Here is a 21341-nt window from a genome sequence, read left to right as displayed (position 1 = left end):
TACAGCCTTCTGTGCTGCACTACAGCACTCACTGAGGCCATTATGGAACTGAATCAGTGACTGATGTGGAACACCATTAAAACAAACTCTGACTCCCTTGCACAGGAGACTCTAGGTCAGTGTTTCCCAACCGGGGTGCCGTCTGTTGAGAGCAGGGGTGCAGTGTAAAAAAAAAAAAATATATATTCTTTTTTTTTAATTTAAAAGAAAATATATATATATTTTTTAATTGCTAAAATGTTCAAAAAAGCATCTATTATATAATATCCATTTCTGATGTCGACAATTATTAGAGATGCACTGAAATTTCGGCGGCCGAAAATGAGTTCACCGCTCAGGTTTCACTTTCACGTGGTGTGACGCTCTGCGTATTATCCCGCTCTATGCGTGTGCGCTCCGCTCAGTCACTCCACTCGTATACCGTTCGTTCATGCTCATCGGAACAGCAAAGTCCACTCAAAAATTGAGCCGACAGGAGACATGGATGTAGTACAGTATTGTTTCTGTCTGCAATAGCCGTACTGTGCTGTAACATGGTGTGGTAAATGGGCAACTCTGGTAACGCTGCCCTCTCATTCATTGATCTGCTAACCGTTATGCTCACGTGTTCTGAAAATAATAGCTTTCTAGGACTAAACATTATTTGGTAAATAAATATAATTGGTAAAAAAAAAAAAAAAGCAATTAATTTAATTCGAAGGCCTGTCGTTATTTTTTATTTGTGCTATCATTATTAATTTCTTTATTTGTTCTTATTTTATTACTAACTGCTTACTTGTCATTTTTTATTCAATGCAAAGTTTGAAATCAAGCTATCTCGTGCTACTGCACCAAAATAACCCCACTGTAAAATAAAAAAAAACAGAGTGAGCAAAAATTTGTGAGATAGCTAGTTATAATGGTAATTAAATAATGTTTACACTACAATTATAGCCTACATTAAAATCTGTCATATAAATTGGTCTCTTCATTAGAAATTAGCCTACTGATTGCCACCATTGATGGACAACATTTTGTAATAATATAAAAAATATCTGTATGACATTATATTCTGCAGTTCTTCCCTGTTGTACCAAATATCTATACTTTTCAATTTATCATATCGAAGTTAGAAATTCAAATATTGTGACAATTAATTTTGTAGGGTGCCACAAGTTTGTTAAAATTTCCAAAGGGTGCCGCGACTAAAAAAAGGTTGGGAAACACTGGTTTAGACTTCCCTTTTCTCTTGCTCCTCATAGAGAGATGTTGGAGAGAGTTCTGGTCAAACGACTGAGGGACTCAGACTCCGAAGACGAGACAGAAGATGTGAAAGACAGAGGCAACAAACACACGGCTGATAAACCCACAGACATCCTCACCACAGACGTGAACACGGGATCACAGGTGAAGAGAAACACAGCAGCCTCCACTTTATTAGATTCAAATTTAGTTTGTTTGATTTGACATTGACATATTTTGACATTTTATTTTAGTTACTTTTATATATTATGATTTGGAAAAAGTCTTAGGTGTTGCTTTTGAATTTTTTTATACATATCTCTGGATACTCTACTGTGATTGGTCAGTTGCAACATGCTGCAGTCGAGTGTTATTGTCATACATAGTTGTGCTAGTTTAATGATTCTCATATCACTCCACACTCGTTCTTCTCACATAATCATTTCAGCTCGTCAATATTTCAGATCCATTTGTTTATTTATTTATCGTATTAAGTATTGACTGTACATTATACTTTATATGATCTGTGGTACAAAATTCAGTTGTTCTTTCAGCTTACATGTGTTTTTCTGTTTTAATGCCTCATCTTTTTCTCTCATTAATTTTTGCGCTGTTTTCTTGCTGGTCTCCACAGGGCTCATCGTCTGTGGGCGTAAAGAAACAGAAGGTGGAGAGCTGGGAGAGGAGTGTCGGAGGTCTGGGTGAAAAGGGAGCTCTGGGGTCTCTGGTGGTGAGGAAGAAACCAGCCGATTCTGCCGGTGCACCACGACAGGCTGCTAACACACAAACAGGTTCATGATCTATTAAAACTACTGAATCAGTGAGTTCTCAAAAGTGTTGGGGACAGTCAGGCTGTAATGAGTGTGCAGGGGTGTATTACAATTATTAAAAACAATAGCTAATTCATTCATTCAGTCATTTAAAGTGCCCCTATTATGCTTTTTGAAAGGTTCATCATTTGGTTTTGGGAGTCCCCAACAACAGGTTTACATGCATGCAAGGTCAAAAAACACTTTCATTTTCTTATAATATGCATTTAATTTTATGTTATTTCTAAGTGACTCTCAAACAATTAGTTTAAAGAGTAATCTTTCCAACCCCCTCCTTTGCATGAAGCTACTCTGCTCTGATTGGTCCGATGGCCCAGTCTGTTGTGATTGGTCTACTGCTTACAGCGCATGTTGGAAACAGAACGCCCATCACCAGTACTGGAATACGACTTATCAATAATGCATCCTATTTTAATAATGATAGTGCTCCACTCTGTTCTAAAAATAAAGAATCTGAGGGGGAAAAGTTGTTTTACACTTCTGTTAGTGAACTGGTCCCACAGCTTGGTAGTAAAGACCCAAACAATGGTATATGCGTTAGCCGAACACAGACATAGAGTACTGATAAAGCACTGCAGTTTGTAAACCAACGTATTGCTCCATCCTTTATCATGACTCCAAGTAATAAGAATGACACGCATTCTATATTAATCTGAATTTATTATTCAGAGGCCACAAATAAAGTGCACACTTTTTTTTGCACTTTATTTGTGGCCCTTGGACAATAAATTAATGTGTGCTTTTTTGGCCCATTTTTCGTGTGCGGATCTTTGTTTTTTGGTCTTAAATACATTTTAAAATGTAATTTATTCCTGTGATCAAAGCTGTATTTTCAGCATCATTACTCCAGTCTTCAATGTCACATGATCCTTCAGAAATCATTCTAATATGCTGATTTGCTGCTCAAGAAACATTTCTGATTAGTATCAATGTTGAAAAGAGTTGTGCTGCTTAATATTTTTGTGGAAACTGATTTTTTTCCCCAGGATTCTTTGATGAGTTGAAAGTTCAAAAGATCAGCATTTATTTGAAATAGATTTTTAAGTCTATTTTTTTAAAGTCTATAAAAGTATTTTAAAAAGAATACAACCTTAGGTCTGTTTTCAAAAGCGTTCATGTTTTATAACAATTTAAGTTTGGATGGTGCACTTTCACGTCTATGTTCAAAAATGGGGGGTGACAGTTAAAGATTGTTTTATTAAAATATCCAAAAACCACTAGAACAGTGTTATATATTTTGCTGACTTGTGTACTTACATTATCCCAAACTTTTCGTAGAATGTTTAAATCCAGAGAAATAAGCAATTTTAACTAGTGACACGGAGCGTGTCCATAGTGTCATTGTGTCGCCTGCCAATGACGTCATAACCCCTCGATTTCCGGTTTTGTTTTGTAGAAAACATGGAAACACCAAAGACGCTTTAATATGTTGTGCGTTTTAATAGACTGGTGACGACCGCACAGAGTAGCATTATAACAGAACTTTCAAATGTATCTAGTATGATAAAACAGCGCTGCTTTACCCCACATACGCACGACCGGAAGGAGCGGAAGCGGTCGACTGTGGCATAATAAAAGCTCCGCTGCTTTCGAGCCGTGCGTCGCGCTCATCTCTCATTAGCAATTGCTTCAGCGGCCTCGTTTCGCTTCGACGCTTTCAGCCTCACCCTGCTTCATACTACGACGTTAATAAATCTTTAATACATTAGCTCATCCATGGCCATGATTTCTGCCCGAGTCCTGTCGAATTGCATCGGCTGTGGGGGATGAAGACGACAACTCCCATGATTCCACACTCAGTCACGGCGTCATCAAACTACTCCTTTGTTTCTTTGTTTGTTTTGAAAACGCGCCCTCTAATGGCAAAAACTTGCATATTGTGCTTTTAAGAGGTTAAAAAAAATCTTACCGACCCCAGATGTTTAAATGTATATACATTTTTAATAATAAAAAAATATGTATAATGTATTTAATAAACTAAAATTGCAAGTGAATTATTATTTTATTAACTGTTTTATTAATAATTACTTTTAATATAACTAATAGTTAGGTATTTGTTATTATTTAATAAACTAAAATTGATTTTATTATTAACTTGTTTTATTGTTTTATTAATATACATTTTATTAATATAATTAATAAATATATATTTATTATTTAATGTCAAAAATGCAACTGAATTATTATTTTATTAACTTGTTTAATATTATTGTTTTATTTCATAGTTAATGAATAGATATGTATTATTTTATTACAAAATTGCAGTGAATGTTAGTATTAATATTTCTTTAGAATCAAGGAATGGTACAGATGTGGAGTGCGCAACCCATTTTTTATAAAGTGGTGAGGCCAATAAAAATGAAGGGACTTGATGCCTGTGATAAAACCCACTACAGTTTCCACCATGAGCCCTGATGTTGTGTTTATGTACCAGACATAGTTTAGGGTTTTGCGGTCTCTGTTAACCTGTGTTTTCTCTGTCTTTCCGGATCATTCAGGCGCAGGTGCTGCCAAACCTGAGTCCTCCACAGCTTCCAGTGGACAGCCAGTCACATCTCCGAACGGTTCTTCTCTCAGCCTCTTGGGGGTGTATACAGACAGCGATGACAGCAACTCTGACTAGGCTGGAAAAAAATTTGGCAGACTGAAATTAAATGTTTATTTTCAGACCGACAAAAATGACCAGCTTTCTTTTCACAGACCACTTTATGTTTCCTTAACCTGGACTCTTTAAAATTGTAATTCGAGAGATTTTTATTTTTCAGTGATTAACTTTTTAGCTGGAGGAGCATTGTTTATGAGAAGTTGTTTCCATTGCCTGGATTTCATTCGGTTCTTTTTATTAGATCTGCATCATCCCGATGTCTCTAATGTACTCTATAATGTGCTTCTTGTGTATTATGTACTCTATTAGGTAGAATTTGTTTCTCCATGTTCGCTCAATCAATACGAGGAAATGCATTTGAGGGTTTCAGTGGAGATAAGTGAATCTGAATCTAATTTCGGCTGATCATCTCTAATCCCATATCATCCCATTTCATCGTTCCAAACATCAGACGAATAAAATGTTCCTTGTGTTTTGTTTCCGAGCACAGACTATTTTTTTCAGTTGTGTTGGTTTTAGCAAATATTTAGAAATACATTTCAGATATATTATTATTTATCTATATTGTGAGCTTCCCAAAAAGCGTTTTATAACACTGCCGAGTTAAGGCTGCTTTGTGCCCGCTCAAAATTCAGTGTATGCACAACGCAGCACAAAAGCCAGACTGAATCATGTTGACTCACACCCACCTCAGCCCCTAGCCTCAAAGAATACAGCTGTAATTGCATCACATTGTTTTGCATGTATGCCATTTTTGAGCAGCATTTATTGCTATGGAAAACCATTTCTGCCATGGAAGAAAAAAAGGAATTTGCAACTTTTTATGTGAGCTTACGTTTTGCAATCAAGAGCTTCTATCTCACAATTCCGAGGAAAAAGCCCTAAAGTAGTCAATAAAAAATGGTAATTGCGACTTCTCACAATTTTGACTTTGTGCATATCTGAGTTTAAATCTTGCAATTCTAATAAAGAAGTCAGAATTGGGAGGGGGGGAAAGTCGCAATTTTATTGTTTATTCCGTGGCAGAAACGGGCTTCCATATTAAACGTTTTGTGTAGATACACCTAAATGCCACATGTGAAGCGCTTGCGAACCTCTGCAGTGTACATTTGGCAAAAGTTACTTAATTTGACATCCGCTAATGGCATCAGTGGCTTGTTTTGGTGTTCAAGGTAACACTTGCTAATGTGATGTTAATGCAGTCCAATGTGTGGATAGCCATTATTCACCATCTCCCATATTGATCCAACAAAGTGCGGGTGACCTTCTAACCTTACAAGTTGACCTCTGTATGCTGATGGAGAAGGTGTTAATGAGAGCTGGTGTGACAGATGGGACACATAGTGAATTGGATTGCTTCCTTTAGTGTGTGTGGTTAACCAGAAGCCCCTGCTTGTATGCATTTTATTATTGCACTTAATCGCTTTGTTTTATCTAAAAACCCTGCACTTTCTTAATAACTGTGCTTTGCAGCATTGCAACATTGATTTTGCACAGTGCAAAGCCAAAGCACGAGCCAGCATGTGAAATGAAATGCCTCAGCAAGAACAAAGACAATGCAACTCTCTCCAGAGGGCTTCAACAACAAGTCGAGCTTGTGTGTTGCTCACCACAGTCACCAGCTCAGCTGCAACAGCCAATGCAATCCGATGCAACTCATCCATCCATCTGCACGTGCACACACTCGTCACTTTTTGAGATTCCCCTCACAGTTGCTTTAAATACTCACTTCCATCCGTGCATCAGTGAGAGGTGAGTGTTTTGCAAATGGTTTCTAAAATCTTTTTAGGAGTTAATACTGTCGTATTAGCTGAGAAGTCTGCACGCGCTCGTCTGAGAGTATCCATTGGGATTGCGCATTGCATAGATAGCAAGCAAGCCGGCTAACAAATGCAGTTTACATTTGTTGGTTTTTACTTTTGTGCTCCAAATTAGTTACGTATTCGTCTTCTGTGTTTAATTTACTATAGTAATCGTGTATATAATGACATTTGCCGATAGATAAAGTGACTATAATGTGAGCTAGCGGAGTTTAAAGATGTTAGCCGGGTTGCTAACATTAGTTTTAATCTATAATAACAGTTTTTGTCTATTTCAGTCAAAGAAACATCAGAATCTCTCGGTTATGTGCTAAATTAAAGGGGGAAAGATAAGAAAGTGGGTGTGTACAGTTGGTGCATGTTATTGTTTTGACAGGATTCTTTGCCCAGATTGAGCAGTGCGTGTGCGTGTGTGTGTGTGTGTGAAACTTTCTTTTTGAATAATGTTGACTTATTTGTTTTCATTTATACGAAATCATCGCCATCATGTTTAATGTATCCACCAAGTACAAAAGCATGAGCTGATATATATATATATATATAGACTATATATGACAAAGTGTGTTTGTTTAAAGGAACCGCTCGCCAAAAAAATTTAATTATGTAACGGTTCACTCACGCTGATTTTGTTCCAAACCCTATTGTTTTCCATCTTTCATGAAAAACAAAAGCAGTTGTTAGGAAAAATGTGAGGGGCTAACAACCAGTCTCTATTCACCTTCACTGCATCGTTTCTCATCCAATGAAAGTGAACGAGACTGTGAATCTTAGGTTTAAAAAGGACAATGAGCATCATAAAAGTTGCTTATATAACTAATTTGGTGTGTTTTAAGTCATATGAGAGATTTCTGTGAGAAACAGACCTAAATTTAAGTCAAAATTGACTGAATTCTCGATTGACTGACATGGTCACCATTCACTTTCATTGGATGAAAAAGAGCTGTCTGGTCATTCTGCTAAATAACTACTTTTGTGGGGGATTGAAAGTCATACGGATTTGGAACAACATGAGGTTGAGTAAATTATTTTTGTGTTATCACTGTAAAATGTATTTTCCAGTGGGGCTGGTCTAGAGGTGGAGGCTTAAAGTAATCCACAGCTACCTTTCTTTTACATTTCTTGCTTTTTTAAATACGTCATAGCTGTGCTTTTGCTTTCCAGATTGCGAGCAAATAGGCGTTGGATGTTCTAAAGCATCGATGCATTGGGGAAACTGAGGTGAGCTGTTGCACAATATCATATTTGCCATTTATTGACACTCTGTGAGTAATAAGTAACTCATTGGTTAGGTGTTTCAGGATTTATGGATGGTGTTCCATGGAAGAACTATAGGATAAATTCCTTTTTGACTTTTAATGTTTATTTTGATCTGTTTCATTCTTGTCTTGGTCGTAGACCCATGGCAAAGTGGTTTAGAGATCACCTAAGTTTTGGCAGCAGGAAAGGACCTCCGCAGCCCCCGACACCGGACTACACCGAAAGCGAGATCCTACGGGCCTACAGGGCTCAGAAAGAGCTGGACTTTGAGGACCCGTACGAACCCTCGGAGAACCGGGTGCTGAACGGCTCAGGGTCGGTGGAAACATTCCCCGCGTTTGGCGCGGTGCTGTCCAACGGCGTGGAGGTGAAGATCGTGTCTCCCAAACACAGACTGATAAAAGTGGAATCTCAGGAATTCGGGCGTAGCAAAATACCACTGAACATCGTGACCTTTGAGGAACCGCAGGCCCCTGTAAGTTCTTGTTTTCTTAACACATAGAGAGCTTAAATGGCTCTTACTGGACTGTTATCAGTAAAAATGATGTGCTTTGAAAGATCTCCTGTGTGGATATATGGGAAAAATGACTGGGATTGGCCAAGAACCAATCACTGAAAGTGTAAAAGCATAGTTTAGTGGTGTACTTTAGTGTGCTCATCTTGATGATTTCAAGCCTTTTTCCTCTTCTTATGTGTACTTGAATGTCATAACAATGACACATGTTTCTTTATGTGGAATTATTTTACGAGAACATTACTTGTATGGTTGTTTGTCTTGGCGTAAAGACCCTCCAGTTAATTTCTTCCATCATGAATAGATCAATATATCACAAATGAGGTGGTTATGAGAGTTGCAGTGGATGTTTTACTAGGATTACATTGATGTCTGATTGTTTTGAGTAGATTTGTTCGATGCACATGTCATGGATGAGTTTTGCAGATGTCATAACAAACCAAACAGACGCACAATTTGCTCGTGTTTTCTTCGCTCGGCCGGTAATAATTGTATTTTGTCATCAGAGGTGAACGGTGTGAGTGTTGGGAATCAATTTCATTAACCCAAATACAAGTAATCCCAATGCCTGCGGCTTTTATAGACCCACACACCAACCCTCTCTCTCTCTCTCTCACTCGTTTTGGTTTTTAAATGGATTGTGTGTCTAAAAATGAAAATGTTATGTCACTCCAAATTTTGTTTCTAATAATCAATTAGTAATTGTTATAATTAATAATAATAATTCTTCAGTGAAACGAAAAAGTGATGCGCTTTTCTGTGCAATGTAAGCATAATGTAATCAGTGTCTGACCATTTTCAGTCTGGACAAAAAAAAGTCCATTTGACTTAATTTTAGTATTATTTATGTACTATTATAGTATATACTTTCTAGTGTCTGCTTTCAAAAGAGAGCACAATTATGTTTGTAGACCAAATGGTTCAAGAGCTGCAGCCTTTACATTTTGGTTTGTGGTTAAAATTATGTAACGGTTCACTCACGCTGATTTTGTTCCAAACCCTATTGTTTTCCATCTTTCATGAAAAACAAAAGCAGTTGTTAGGAAAAATGTGAGGGGCTAACAACCAGTCTCTATTCACCTTCACTGCATCGTTTCTCATCCAATGAAAGTGAACGAGACTGTGAATCTTAGGTTTAAAAAGGACAATGAGCATCATAAAAGTTGCTTATATAACTAATTTGGTGTGTTTTAAGTCATGTGAGAGATTTCTGTGAGAAACAGACCTAAATTTAAGTCAAAATTTACTGAATTCTCGATTGACTGACATGGTCACCATTCACTTTCATTGGATGAAAAAGAGCTGTCTGGTCATTCTGCTAAATAACTACTTTTGTGGGGGATTGAAAGTCATACGGATTTGGAACAACATGAGGTTGAGTAAATTATTTTTGTGTTATCACTGTAAAATGTCTTTTCCAGTGGGGCTGGTCTAGAGGTGGAGGCTTAAAGTAATCCACAGCTACCTTTCTTTTACATTTCTTGCTTTTTTAAATACGTCATAGCTGTGCTTTTGCTTTCCAGATTGCGAGCAAATAGGCGTTGGATGTTCTAAAGCATCGATGCATTGGGGAAACTGAGGTGAGCTGTTGCACAATATCATATTTGCCATTTATTGACACTCTGTGAGTAATAAGTAACTCATTGGTTAGGTGTTTCAGGATTTATGGATGGTGTTCCATGGAAGAACTATAGGATAAATTCCTTTTTGACTTTTAATGTTTATTTTGATCTGTTTCATTCTTGTCTTGGTCGTAGACCCATGGCAAAGTGGTTTAGAGATCACCTAAGTTTTGGCAGCAGGAAAGGACCTCCGCAGCCCCCGACACCGGACTACACCGAAAGCGAGATCCTACGGGCCTACAGGGCTCAGAAAGAGCTGGACTTTGAGGACCCGTACGAACCCTCGGAGAACCGGGTGCTGAACGGCTCAGGGTCGGTGGAAACATTCCCCGCGTTTGGCGCGGTGCTGTCCAACGGCGTGGAGGTGAAGATCGTGTCTCCCAAACACAGACTGATAAAAGTGGAATCTCAGGAATTCGGGCGTAGCAAAATACCACTGAACATCGTGACCTTTGAGGAACCGCAGGCCCCTGTAAGTTCTTGTTTTCTTAACACATAGAGAGCTTAAATGGCTCTTACTGGACTGTTATCAGTAAAAATGATGTGCTTTGAAAGATCTCCTGTGTGGATATATGGGAAAAATGACTGGGATTGGCCAAGAACCAATCCCTGAAAGTGTAAAAGCATAGTTTAGTGGTGTACTTTAGTGTGCTCATCTTGATGATTTTAAGCCTTTTTCCTCTTCTTATGTGTACTTGAATGTCATAACAATGACACATGTTTCTTTATGTGGAATTATTTTACGAGAACATTACTTGTATGGTTGTTTGTCTTGGCGTAAAGACCCTCCAGTTAATTTCTTCCATCATGAATAGATCAATATATCACAAATGAGGTGGTTATGAGAGTTGCAGTGGATGTTTTACTAGGATTACATTGATGTCTGATTGTTTTGAGTAGATTTGTTCGATGCACATGTCATGGATGAGTTTTGCAGATGTCATAACAAACCAAACAGACGCACAATTTGCTCGTGTTTTCTTCGCTCGGCCGGTAATAATTGTATTTTGTCATCAGAGGTGAACGGTGTGAGTGTTGGGAATCAATTTCATTAACCCAAATACAAGTAATCCCAATGCCTGCGGCTTTTATAGACCCACACACCAACCCTCTCTCTCTCTCTCTCACTCGTTTTGGTTTTTAAATGGATTGTGTGTCTAAAAATGAAAATGTTATGTCACTCCAAATTTTGTTTCTAATAATCAATTAGTAATTGTTATAATTAATAATAATAATTCTTCAGTGAAACGAAAAAGTGATGCGCTTTTCTGTGCAATGTAAGCATAATGTAATCAGTGTCTGACCATTTTCAGTCTGGACAAAAAAAAGTCCATTTGACTTAATTTTAGTATTATTTATGTACTATTATAGTATATACTTTCTAGTGTCTGCTTTCAAAAGAGAGCACAATTATGTTTGTAGACCAAATGGTTCAAGAGCTGCAGCCTTTACATTTTGGTTTGTGGTTAAGGGATTTCAAAAAACAGATTTTATTTTTTAATTAAATTGAACATTTGTATTTGAATTTTTTGAATTTTAAATTTTTTTCAAGTTTTACTGATTTAGTATTAATTTTTGTAATGTTAATAAATGTTTGTCATCAGAGGTGAACGGTGTGAGTGTTGGGAATCAATTTCATTAACCCAAATACAAGTAATCCCAATGCCTGCGGCTTTTATAGACCCACACACCAACCCTCTCTCTCTCTCTCTCACTCGTTTTGGTTTTTAAATGGATTGTGTGTCTAAAAATGAAAATGTTATGTCACTCCAAATTTTGTTTCTAATAATCAATTAGTAATTGTTATAATTAATAATAATAATTCTTCAGTGAAACGAAAAAGTGATGCGCTTTTCTGTGCAATGTAAGCATAATGTAATCAGTGTCTGACCATTTTCAGTCTGGACAAAAAAAAGTCCATTTGACTTAATTTTAGTATTATTTATGTACTATTATAGTATATACTTTCTAGTGTCTGCTTTCAAAAGAGAGCACAATTATGTTTGTAGACCAAATGGTTCAAGAGCTGCAGCCTTTACATTTTGGTTTGTGGTTAAGGGATTTCAAAAAACAGATTTTATTTTTTAATTAAATTGAACATTTGTATTAGAATTTTTTGAATTTTAAATTTTTTTCAAGTTTTACTGATTTAGTATTAATTTTTGTAATGTTAATAAATGTTTTAGTAATTTTGGTGTGTAATAATAGGTACTGTTTTTTTTTTGGTTTTTTTTAATATGTAGTTAGTTAATGTAGTGTTAATTTAAATTTCAGTTTTAGTTCATTTTAGTACATCAAGTTAAACAAAATGAAAATGAGAAGTACCAGTACAAAGTTGTTTTTTTTACTAGTTAACCATAATAACCGTAGTGGATGAAAATGCTTCATGTGTGTTTACATGAGCTAGCAGAACCGCGTACTGTGTAAAACTCTGCAGTTATCTTCGTTTCGGATTCATATGATCATCATGATCACTCAACACTTGTTCTTTATTCTTTTCACCAGGTGGTTCCTTCGGCTCCTGCAGTTGGGGAGACTGATTACTCGGACCCGTTTGACGCCAGACCGGACCCGCGGCCCAGACCTGGCTGGGAGCAGAACGCCGTCGAAGCCTGCAGCAGTTACATGGAGCCGTTTGAGGCCCAGAGATTCATAAGCGGTACAGCATTCCCCCACTATATCTCTTATAATTCCAAAGAGAGCATTCATTCAGCCATTGTTATTCCAGTATGTTGTAATTTGTGGTCTGCGGTAACGTTTACATGTTTTTCAGAGCTTGACAACTCCAGTCCTTATTCACTTTCATAATACTCATACATAATGTAATTTCGTGTTGTCTGGTGCAATTGAACGTGTCTGTCGTATGTCAGAGCTCCAGCACAGCACAGATCAGGGTAGAAACAGTCCGCAGCTCTACGACAGCCCTTACGAAGAGAGAGTTCGGCCCCAGGCGGCCCCAGCGGAGGACGAGAGAGAGAGCCGTCTGCCCCAGGACGACGAGAGGCCGGCGGATGAGTACGACCAGCCCTGGGAGTGGAAGAAAGAGAACATCTCCAAAGCCTTCGCAGGTAAGACATGTTGCTGGCTAGAGATGGGCTCCGTTCCACAGCAGCACGTTTTCATCCTCTTTTGAAAATGACGTTGACTGCATTACAAGCAGGGTACAAAATGAACAGTCAGCAAATGTGAGTATATTAAAACAGTGTTATTTGACGGGTGGCTGGTGTTTTAAAGCAGCTTCCTTTGGTTTTCTGCCAAAGTAAAAGCTCTGAGGTTTAGCACTTGAAAGCAAAGAAATTTAGACAGCCATAAATATCAAATTTACAGTTATTTATTATTTTACATATACTGTGTAGTATTATTATTATTATTATATATCAATCATTTACTCTATAGTATTATAGCAATAGTAATATACTTCTTACTATCAATAACAATACATTGATTCGTAGGTTTGGACAGCTTTTTTCCCTTAATAAATGAAATCATCATTTAAAAACTGCATTTTGTATTTACTTGCATTATTTTTGTGTAATATTTAAATTTGTTTGATGATCTGAAACATTAAAGTGTGACAAACATGCAAAAAAATAAGAAATCAGGAAGGGGGCCAACACTTTTTCACACCACTGTATGTATTTTAATATGAATTATTATAATAATAATAACAAATGGAATATATTAAATAATAAACTAATAGTAGTAGTAGTAATATTTCTTTATTGACTTTTGTAGTTTATAATAATAAATATTATTAACTATACTATATAACTATATTTTTATAATTGTAATATTCTAATTAATAAATTATTATATTTATTAATATGAATATTTATTAATAAATAAATATAAATGATAATATTTTAAATCATTCAGGCCTAAGTAACTGCCTGCTTTTTAAATAATAATGCAAATACTGTTTTGTGGCAGAATAAAAGTATAATAATGTTATTATGAAAATATAATATAATGTTTTATGGCCAGTACGTTTTCTCAAGTCAGTTCAAGTTAGTTTTGAACCCTGACTTCTGTTTGATGCATCAACAGTTTAATTCTTAAGCACAGTAGTTGTCAGTCGCAGCTCTAAACATTGGATTTGTCTGCTTTCAATAAAATGATCTGTAGGTGCAGTAGGAAGATGTCTGTGATTCTGTTGTGAGGAGAGGGATGTGTGGAGGGTCTTGATGGAGACAGGAGTAGAGCAGTCATGCAGAAACATCAGATCCACTGTGTGACTTCTGCTCTGCATCACATTCCACACACACACACACACTCAGATCATCTCTCCCTCTGTGACTCAAATGTCACGCACTCTTCATCACATGGTCATTTCACCACTTCTGATCAGATTGCCGGTTGCTCGTGGATTTTTCACGCTCTGTCAGATGCATATTCCTCACAAAGAAAGAGCTTCTTTACCAAGACAGCAGGAACAGTGATGCTGGGAGAGAGTAACTAGTGTTGTTTGCTAAAGCATGAAACACTACTTTATTGCTTATACTGAGGGATAGTGATTTAAACAAACCCTTAATCGTAAATGTATAATGTTAATGCCTTTTCTAAATAAAATAAAAATAAAAAACTGTACCAAAATAGAATTTTAAAGGGGTCATATGATGCTTTTTTAAAGATCATTATTTGATGTAACATAATATGTTGACATGCTTTAATGTTCAAAAAGCACATTATTTTTCAAATACTGTACATTATTGTAGGTCCTCTATGCCCCGCCTCTCTCAAACGCTTCGTTTTCTACAAAGTCCCTCCTTCCGACAAGCGCAGTCTGCTCTGATTGGCCAGCTGACCCAGTGCATTGTGATTGGCCGAACACCGCAAGCACTAGTCGGAAATGTAACGCCCCTTTCCATAATCGTGAGCTTCATCTTTCAAAATAAATGTAAAGACAGAGCTCGAAAGGGGAACAGAGTCGCGTGACAGACACAGTGATGAAGCTGGTATGTGTTTGCAGTACACAAGCCACGGTTAAGACAGCTGACTCCACTGTGATGTGACGCTGTCTCTCTCTCTCTCTCTCACACAATTTCAATTTAAGAGTGCTTTATTGGCATGACAAAAATTATACATTTGTATTGTCAAAGCAAATGCAGATGGACTGCTTACAAGTAGTACACCTATATTAACAGAAAGAAAAAGAATAATAGTAATAATATATAGATAGTATTAAGCATGTAGTGCAAAATGAATGTAAGTATATAAACTAGGTTTGGATTTGTCAGTGGACCCCACACCTCACTGCCATAGAGGGCAATGGGCTCAATTACTGATTCTAATATTTTCAGCCAAATTCTAATAAGGATTTCTATAGGACATTGCCGTTTTATGGCATAGAAGGCCCTGCGTGCTTTATCTCTCAGTTCATTCACAGCATGATTAAAGTTTCCCGTGCATGTGATTTTCAAACCCAGGTAGTTATTGTGTGATGTGTGTGTTATCTGCTTAGTGCCTAATGTAAATGTGTGTGGTGTTCCCTGGGATCTGGATCTTTTCTGAAATATCATAATTTTGGTTTTCTTCAGGTTGACTGTCAGATCCCAGGTCTCTCTCTCTCTCTCTCTCTCTCTCTCACGCGCACACACACGATGCGCAAAACTCTGCATTTGAACAGTCAATAGCAAATACTTCAACTAATAACAAAACAGTAGCTGATTCAGAAGTGCCAGATTGTCATAGCAAAGTCAGAATTACCTCCTCTCCTAGGTTCACGAAACGGTCGTCCATAAAATGCATTGCTGTTCTGTTGTAAGTAATCTTAAAGATTCCTAAGTGCATCTACTTTCGGAAGGCCAAATAAAGTGCTTTTGCTTTCGCCTAGAAACACACAGCGTCTCCCTGACATGCTGCTTCAACACTAACTGCGGTTACTGAAACCACACCGTCTTTCTTTGCGTGCACATTTGGGTGGCATTATGCAAATATTTCCACATAGTGAGGTAGATATGTGGGGGCGTGTTAGAACGAGCCGTTTTATGGGGGCGTGGCAGAGTCTTAACTTTGATAAAGAATATCTTTTGGGTTTTGAGACTTTAGTCTTTGCAACTTCAGGGATCTTATCTATGCACAATCAGCTTGTAACACTCCAAAGAGAAAGGAAAACTTGAAATTGCATCATATGACCCCTTTAATGTATACTGCATAATTTAATACATCTATAATTTTATGCGGGGGAAAACATAAACTAAAGCAATTAAATCTCATTTAATTATTAATAAAAATATATAATTTTACTTATACAAATGTATAATATTTGAAATATCAATGAAATATATAAAAATTTAATTAGATAAAATTTGTTAATGTATACTATTAACTCTTTTTGGTTGCATTTTAAAAGTTTATAATTGTTTTGTAGTAACCTTTGCAGCAATAATGCATTTCTTTAATTTGTATAAGTTTATAATAAGTAAATCATATTTTAAATAATAATTAAAGTAATTGAATAATAAATATTCATTGTTAGTAGTAGTAAATACTCAGTTTATTTATTTTGAATGTACATACATATTTTTTAACCTGCTCTTTTTGCTTGCACTTTAAAAAGTTTGTTTATAATTGTTTTTTTAAGTAACGTTTTTTTTAACTCTTAAGTTTAGGGACCAGTTCTCCCTATTAACTAGTTGCTTATTAGCATGCATATTACTAGCATATTGGCTGTTTATTAGTACTTATAAAGCACATTCTAATACCTTATTTTGACCGTATTCTAGATCCTGTAATCCTACCCCATACCTAAACTTAGCAAATTAGGGGTTTATTGAGGCAAAAGTCGGGGTTGAAAGTTAGTTAATAGTGAGAACTTGTCCCCAAACTAAAGTGTGACCCTTTTTTGAATGTTTTGTAGTAACTTTTGAAGCCAGAGACTGGGAACAATGTACACTGCCCCGTGACGAGGCACCGAGGAAGGCAGGAGCGTCCAGAATCAGCCCTCCATCCAGCAGAGCCACCAGCCTGCACAAGCCCAGCAACACACATGGCATCCTGGGAGAGAGGGTGGATCCCACACTGCCCCTGGAGAAACAGGTGTATGTATTTACACATGAACAGCTTGAGCTGTGCTGCTAAAATTTCAAACACTATCATTATTTTTCCACAACTCTGCATCATATTTGCTGAGTGAAACCCAATACTTAAAGGGATAGTTCATCCAAAAATGAAAATTACCCCATGATTTACTCACCCTCAAGCCATCCTAGGTGTATATGACTTTCTTCTTTCAGATGAATACAATCGGAGTTATATCTAAAAAAAATGCCCTGGCTCTTCCAAGCTTTATAATGGCAGTGAATGGGGGTTGAGATTTTGAAGCCCAAAAAAGGGCATCCATCCATCATAAAAAGTGCTCCACACGGCTCCAGGGGCTTAATAAAGGCCTTCTGACGGGAAACGATGTGTTTGTGTAAGAAAAATATCCATATTTAAAACTTTATATTTTTTTCACCTTTAAAACATCCAAACAGCCACAGAAAATGACTGTTTTTGTGAACAAAAGCTTATTTATACATTTATGTAAATTACTTTGACATTAAATGGAGTATTTGAACATTTGTTTCCCATCCTTTGGTGATTGTAAGTTAAAAATAAGTTTTGAACGCTGAAAGATTGGTTCTGTGAAAACCCTAATAGTGGCCCATCTGTGTGTGTGTGTGTGTTTCAGATGGTACCATGGTGCATTGACTCGCTCAGAAGCCGAATCTCTGCTCACGCTGTGTAAGGAGTGCAGTTACCTGGTGAGGAAAAGCCAGACCAGCAGAAACGACTATTCGCTGTCTCTCAGGTACAGTCTTACAAACTCACTCTCTCAGGTACTCTTACAACCCAAAAACTCATTCAGTGCCATCATTTACAGTGCTCTGTGGAATGAGTAGCTTAGTCACTCCCTCACAAGTAGACCGTTTTGTCTTTTTCATTTGCATATCAATTTCTGCTGCAGTTCAGAGTTGTGTGGTCATGACTTACCTCAGGGCTTTTTGGTTTGGTTCAGTCCCCGAGGACAAAATTAAATCTTTCTAGAAACAAGGCCACTGATGACCTGGGCGTTCTATTAGTGTGCTGTAAATAAAACCACTAGCTACCATTTTCTGCTGTGTTGTGATTGTTTTCAGAGGTATAGTAATTGAAGTACTTGTCCCACATTCGCTTTTGTTTCATGAAACAGTCCAAGTCATTTAACTTTATAAATAGAGCAAATTGTTTCTGCTAATCTAGGTTCATGTTTCTCTTTCTGCATCTTCATGGGAAATGAACTTTAAATAAGCATTAAGGCCAGAGTCTTTAGTGATTCTCTGGACACTAAATATTTACATGATTATGCACTACTGTAACTACTCTAAATGTACATTTTTTTATGTTGTACTACAGCTGCTCTAAATGAAACATCTGATATTTATATTTTATTACAATTTTGACAATAAAATCCCATTAGTTTGCATTGAAGGAGGGACCAGAGTCATCTAGAAATCAAACTGTTATAGAGACTTGAGAGTGGTTTTAATTGGACTTGGCCAGTAAGCAACTAACTAGGAACCAGCCTGAACACCCTAGCAACCACATAGCAATGCCCTAGCAGCCAACTGGTGTGCAACCTCTTTTTATTTTTCTCTATCTAGATCTGCTCTCATTTATTAATAATGTTTTCTTTTCCCCTCATGCTACATGCTTATTCTACTGCTGGAGGGCAGTTACATCTAGCTATTCTAGCTCCGTGTAATATATTCAGGTTTGAGGTGTTTTGTGTGGGTCTAAATGCGTTTACCATGTTATTAATAATGCAGTGCCCCCCAAAAAGCATGGCTGCTTTTCAGTTTTATAGGGGTGAGCAATATGACCAAAATCTTACATCATGGTATTTTAATCACATACTGATAAAAAAAAAAAAAAAAAGTATAGCCTGAATGCGCACTGTAAGTCGCTTTGGATAAATGCATAAATAAATAAATAAATATATTTTAATCATAATTATTTCTTATTGTATAAATCACAATATATACTCATTTAATTTATAAACAATATAATTGTTTATATATTATGTATGTGAAATGATCCAATAAATTAAATATTTCACAAATGAAATGTGCTTTATCTCATTTAATTATTTTTCCTTTTTATTTTCCCTTTTTATTAATGTGGCGAGTTGCAACATCACTCAGAAACAATTAACTCTTAATAACTTTATCCTTGACTTGTTTAAGACACGGACAGTTTCTCTATTTTCACATATCTCATGTCTCCAGAAAAGTTTGTTAAGACCCAATATCTAAAAGGGCATTAAGATATCTTTAATACTTCTTGAGTTACAGGCATGCAAGCTTTGGAGAAAAAACTTGAAAAGTGCTGTTTCCTATTTTTGAATGGTCAAGATGAAGTTCTGATATCCTGTAATGAATATAAATGAAATCTTTATAACAGTATAACAGACTACTGACACAAAATGCATATAAATATCAGTTGTCTCTCTGTACCTCCCAATAATGTCTTATGACATTTATATGCTTAGTTTGATGATCAGTTTAAGACACATGAAATACGAGCTGAAGTTGGATGTTTGTACAATTATACTAAAAGGCCTTTTGTTTGCTAAAAAACTATCAATCAGACGACAGAATGCATGTAGCAGAGTGTGTACAAAAGCAAAATTTCGATTATGGTGGTCATTCAGAGGGCTTAGAAATGTGCATATCAAATATGAAACAGTAGGCTTTACAGGGTTAAACTTATTGAACCCATTTTCATGTAACATTTATTTATTTTAGCTTTATTTCATGATTTTTAATAGTTTTAGTTAACAGTAACCACACTGTTTTACCTAGTTATAATATACAGCAGCCTTACCTACTGTTGTATAACTCTCTACCGACTGACATATTTCTACTGTTCTAGGTCAGCCTTACAAAGCCATATGCAAACTCAAAGACTTTCTCTCTCCCCCCTCCGTCTCTCTGCAGGAGCTGTCACGGGTTCATGCACATGAAGTTCTCGCAGTCTCGGGATGGGAAGTTCATCCTGGGAGAGAACAGTCCTCCATTTGGCTCCATCCCTGAAGTCATTCATTACTACACCACGAACAAACTGCCCATCCGCGGAGCCGAACACCTGTCCCTGCTGTTCCCGGTGCTGGTGCAGACGCTCTGAGACCACACACACACACACTTACCATGCGCTCGCACACGTACACACTCAGGGCCTCACTCAGACGGCTACTATAGTGCTTCATTATCAAACACATATCGCAGGCTCTTTGAGAGTTTGATTTGAGTTTGGAGTGGGAATTTGATTTTTCAGGCGTGTGAATGAAAACACAGTCGGCCTGTACAGAAACTGTATTGATGTACTGCACACGTGTGAAGTATATTTTACACACCACAGAACTCTAAAGTGTCTTCGCATCACACTGGGAACTGTAATATTATTACTTTCTCTGCTCCAAACTCTTCAAATGATAGTTTTAACATTTGAAGATAAAATGTAGCCCGACCAAAGTATTTATAAAGATTTTGCTAAATACTAAAAAGCAATGATGTACAGTACAAATCCCATCCTCTGTAGGATTTCTTGCTTTAAAAAGTGATTCACCTGAAATGACAGTTGTCCTCATCTGCTCATTCTCATGTCATTCCGAACCTGTAAAACACAAAAGATCTTTTGAATGATGTTAATGAAAGTGGATGCTGATCATGGCTGTTATGCTCTAAAAAGGACAAAATCAGCATAAATGTAGTCCATATAAGTCTTCTAAAGCCACACAATAGATTTGTGTGAAGGAAAAAAAATGCAGTGTTGCAGCTCTCAAGTCTCATTTGTTTCCACAATTTAAATACATTTTTGTTTATAAAAAGTTGAAATTGGCATACAAAGTCATAATTATGAGGTAAAAACTCAAAAGTATGACAAAGTCAAACTGTTAAGATAAAAAGTAAATAAATAAAATAAAAAATCTGACAGTCAAAACTGACATTAATTAAAAGCTGAAATGACAGTAGAAATGTAGTTTTTTTTTTGTAGTTTTGTCAATTATGAATTATGAAAAATTTGTCAAATGTCATAATTTGCACACCTTACCTCATAAGTCCACTTTTATGTTTATAAAAAGTTGAAATTGGCATACAAAGTCATAATTATGAGGTAAAAACTCAAAAGTATGACAAAGTCAAACTGTTAAGATAAAAAGTAAATAAATAAAATAAAAAATCTGACAGTCAAAACTGACATTAATTAAAAGCTGAAATGACAGTAGAAATGTAGTTTTTTTTGTTGTAGTTTTGTCAATTATGAATTATGAAAAATTTGTCAAATGTCATAATTTGCACACCTTACCTCATAAGTCCACTTTTTATGTGAATTATTATTATTAAAGGGATAGTTCACCCAAAAATGAAAAGTTGATGTTTATCTGCTTACCCCCAGGGCATCCAAGATGTAGGTGACTTTGTTTCTTCAGTAGAACACAAATTATGATTT

The 21341-nt window shown here is 36.5% G+C and overlaps 2 protein-coding genes across 4 annotated transcripts in view; both read left to right on the top strand.

Annotated features, from left to right (window-relative positions):
* The window catches only part of LOC107558291 (coiled-coil domain-containing protein 94-like), a 9155-nt gene extending 4015 nt beyond the window's left edge, over positions 1-5140 (top strand). The window contains exons 6-8 of the mRNA XM_016241935.1: positions 1242-1386; positions 1856-2012; positions 4550-5140. Coding sequence (XP_016097421.1) covers positions 1242-1386; positions 1856-2012; positions 4550-4674 — 427 coding nt within the window. The 3' untranslated portion in view covers positions 4675-5140. The remainder of the gene's footprint in view (positions 1-1241; positions 1387-1855; positions 2013-4549) is intronic.
* Positions 5141-5999: 859 nt separating this feature from the next.
* LOC107558290 (SH2 domain-containing adapter protein F-like) lies at positions 6000-20668 on the top strand. Of its 3 annotated transcripts, none has more exons than XM_016241931.1 (9): positions 6000-6412; positions 8637-8640; positions 9771-9827; positions 10005-10341; positions 12375-12528; positions 12740-12937; positions 16729-16909; positions 17542-17661; positions 19829-20668. In XM_016241931.1, exons 4-9 carry the CDS (start codon positions 10009-10011, stop codon positions 20013-20015), a joined length of 1173 nt encoding a protein of 390 aa, XP_016097417.1. In that variant the 5' UTR covers positions 6000-6412; positions 8637-8640; positions 9771-9827; positions 10005-10008; the 3' UTR covers positions 20016-20668. The 3 variants fall into 3 exon arrangements, with proteins under 3 accessions (XP_016097417.1, XP_016097418.1, XP_016097419.1); XM_016241932.1 differs by lacking the exons at positions 8637-8640; positions 9771-9827; positions 10005-10341 and adding exons at positions 7151-7152; positions 7638-7694; positions 7872-8208 and having other exon boundaries at positions 6000-6414; XM_016241933.1 differs by lacking the exons at positions 8637-8640; positions 9771-9827; positions 10005-10341 and adding exons at positions 7638-7694; positions 7872-8208 and having other exon boundaries at positions 6000-6408.
* Positions 20669-21341: the final 673 nt, after the last annotated feature.

The sequence above is a fragment of the Sinocyclocheilus grahami genome, unplaced genomic scaffold, assembly GCF_001515645.1.
Source record: "Sinocyclocheilus grahami isolate Dianchi unplaced genomic scaffold, SAMN03320097.WGS_v1.1 scaffold639.1, whole genome shotgun sequence".
Lineage (NCBI taxonomy): Eukaryota > Metazoa > Chordata > Actinopteri > Cypriniformes > Cyprinidae > Sinocyclocheilus > Sinocyclocheilus grahami.
Note: the sequence above shows the minus strand (reverse complement) of the source record. Positions and strands in the feature narration are given on the sequence as shown.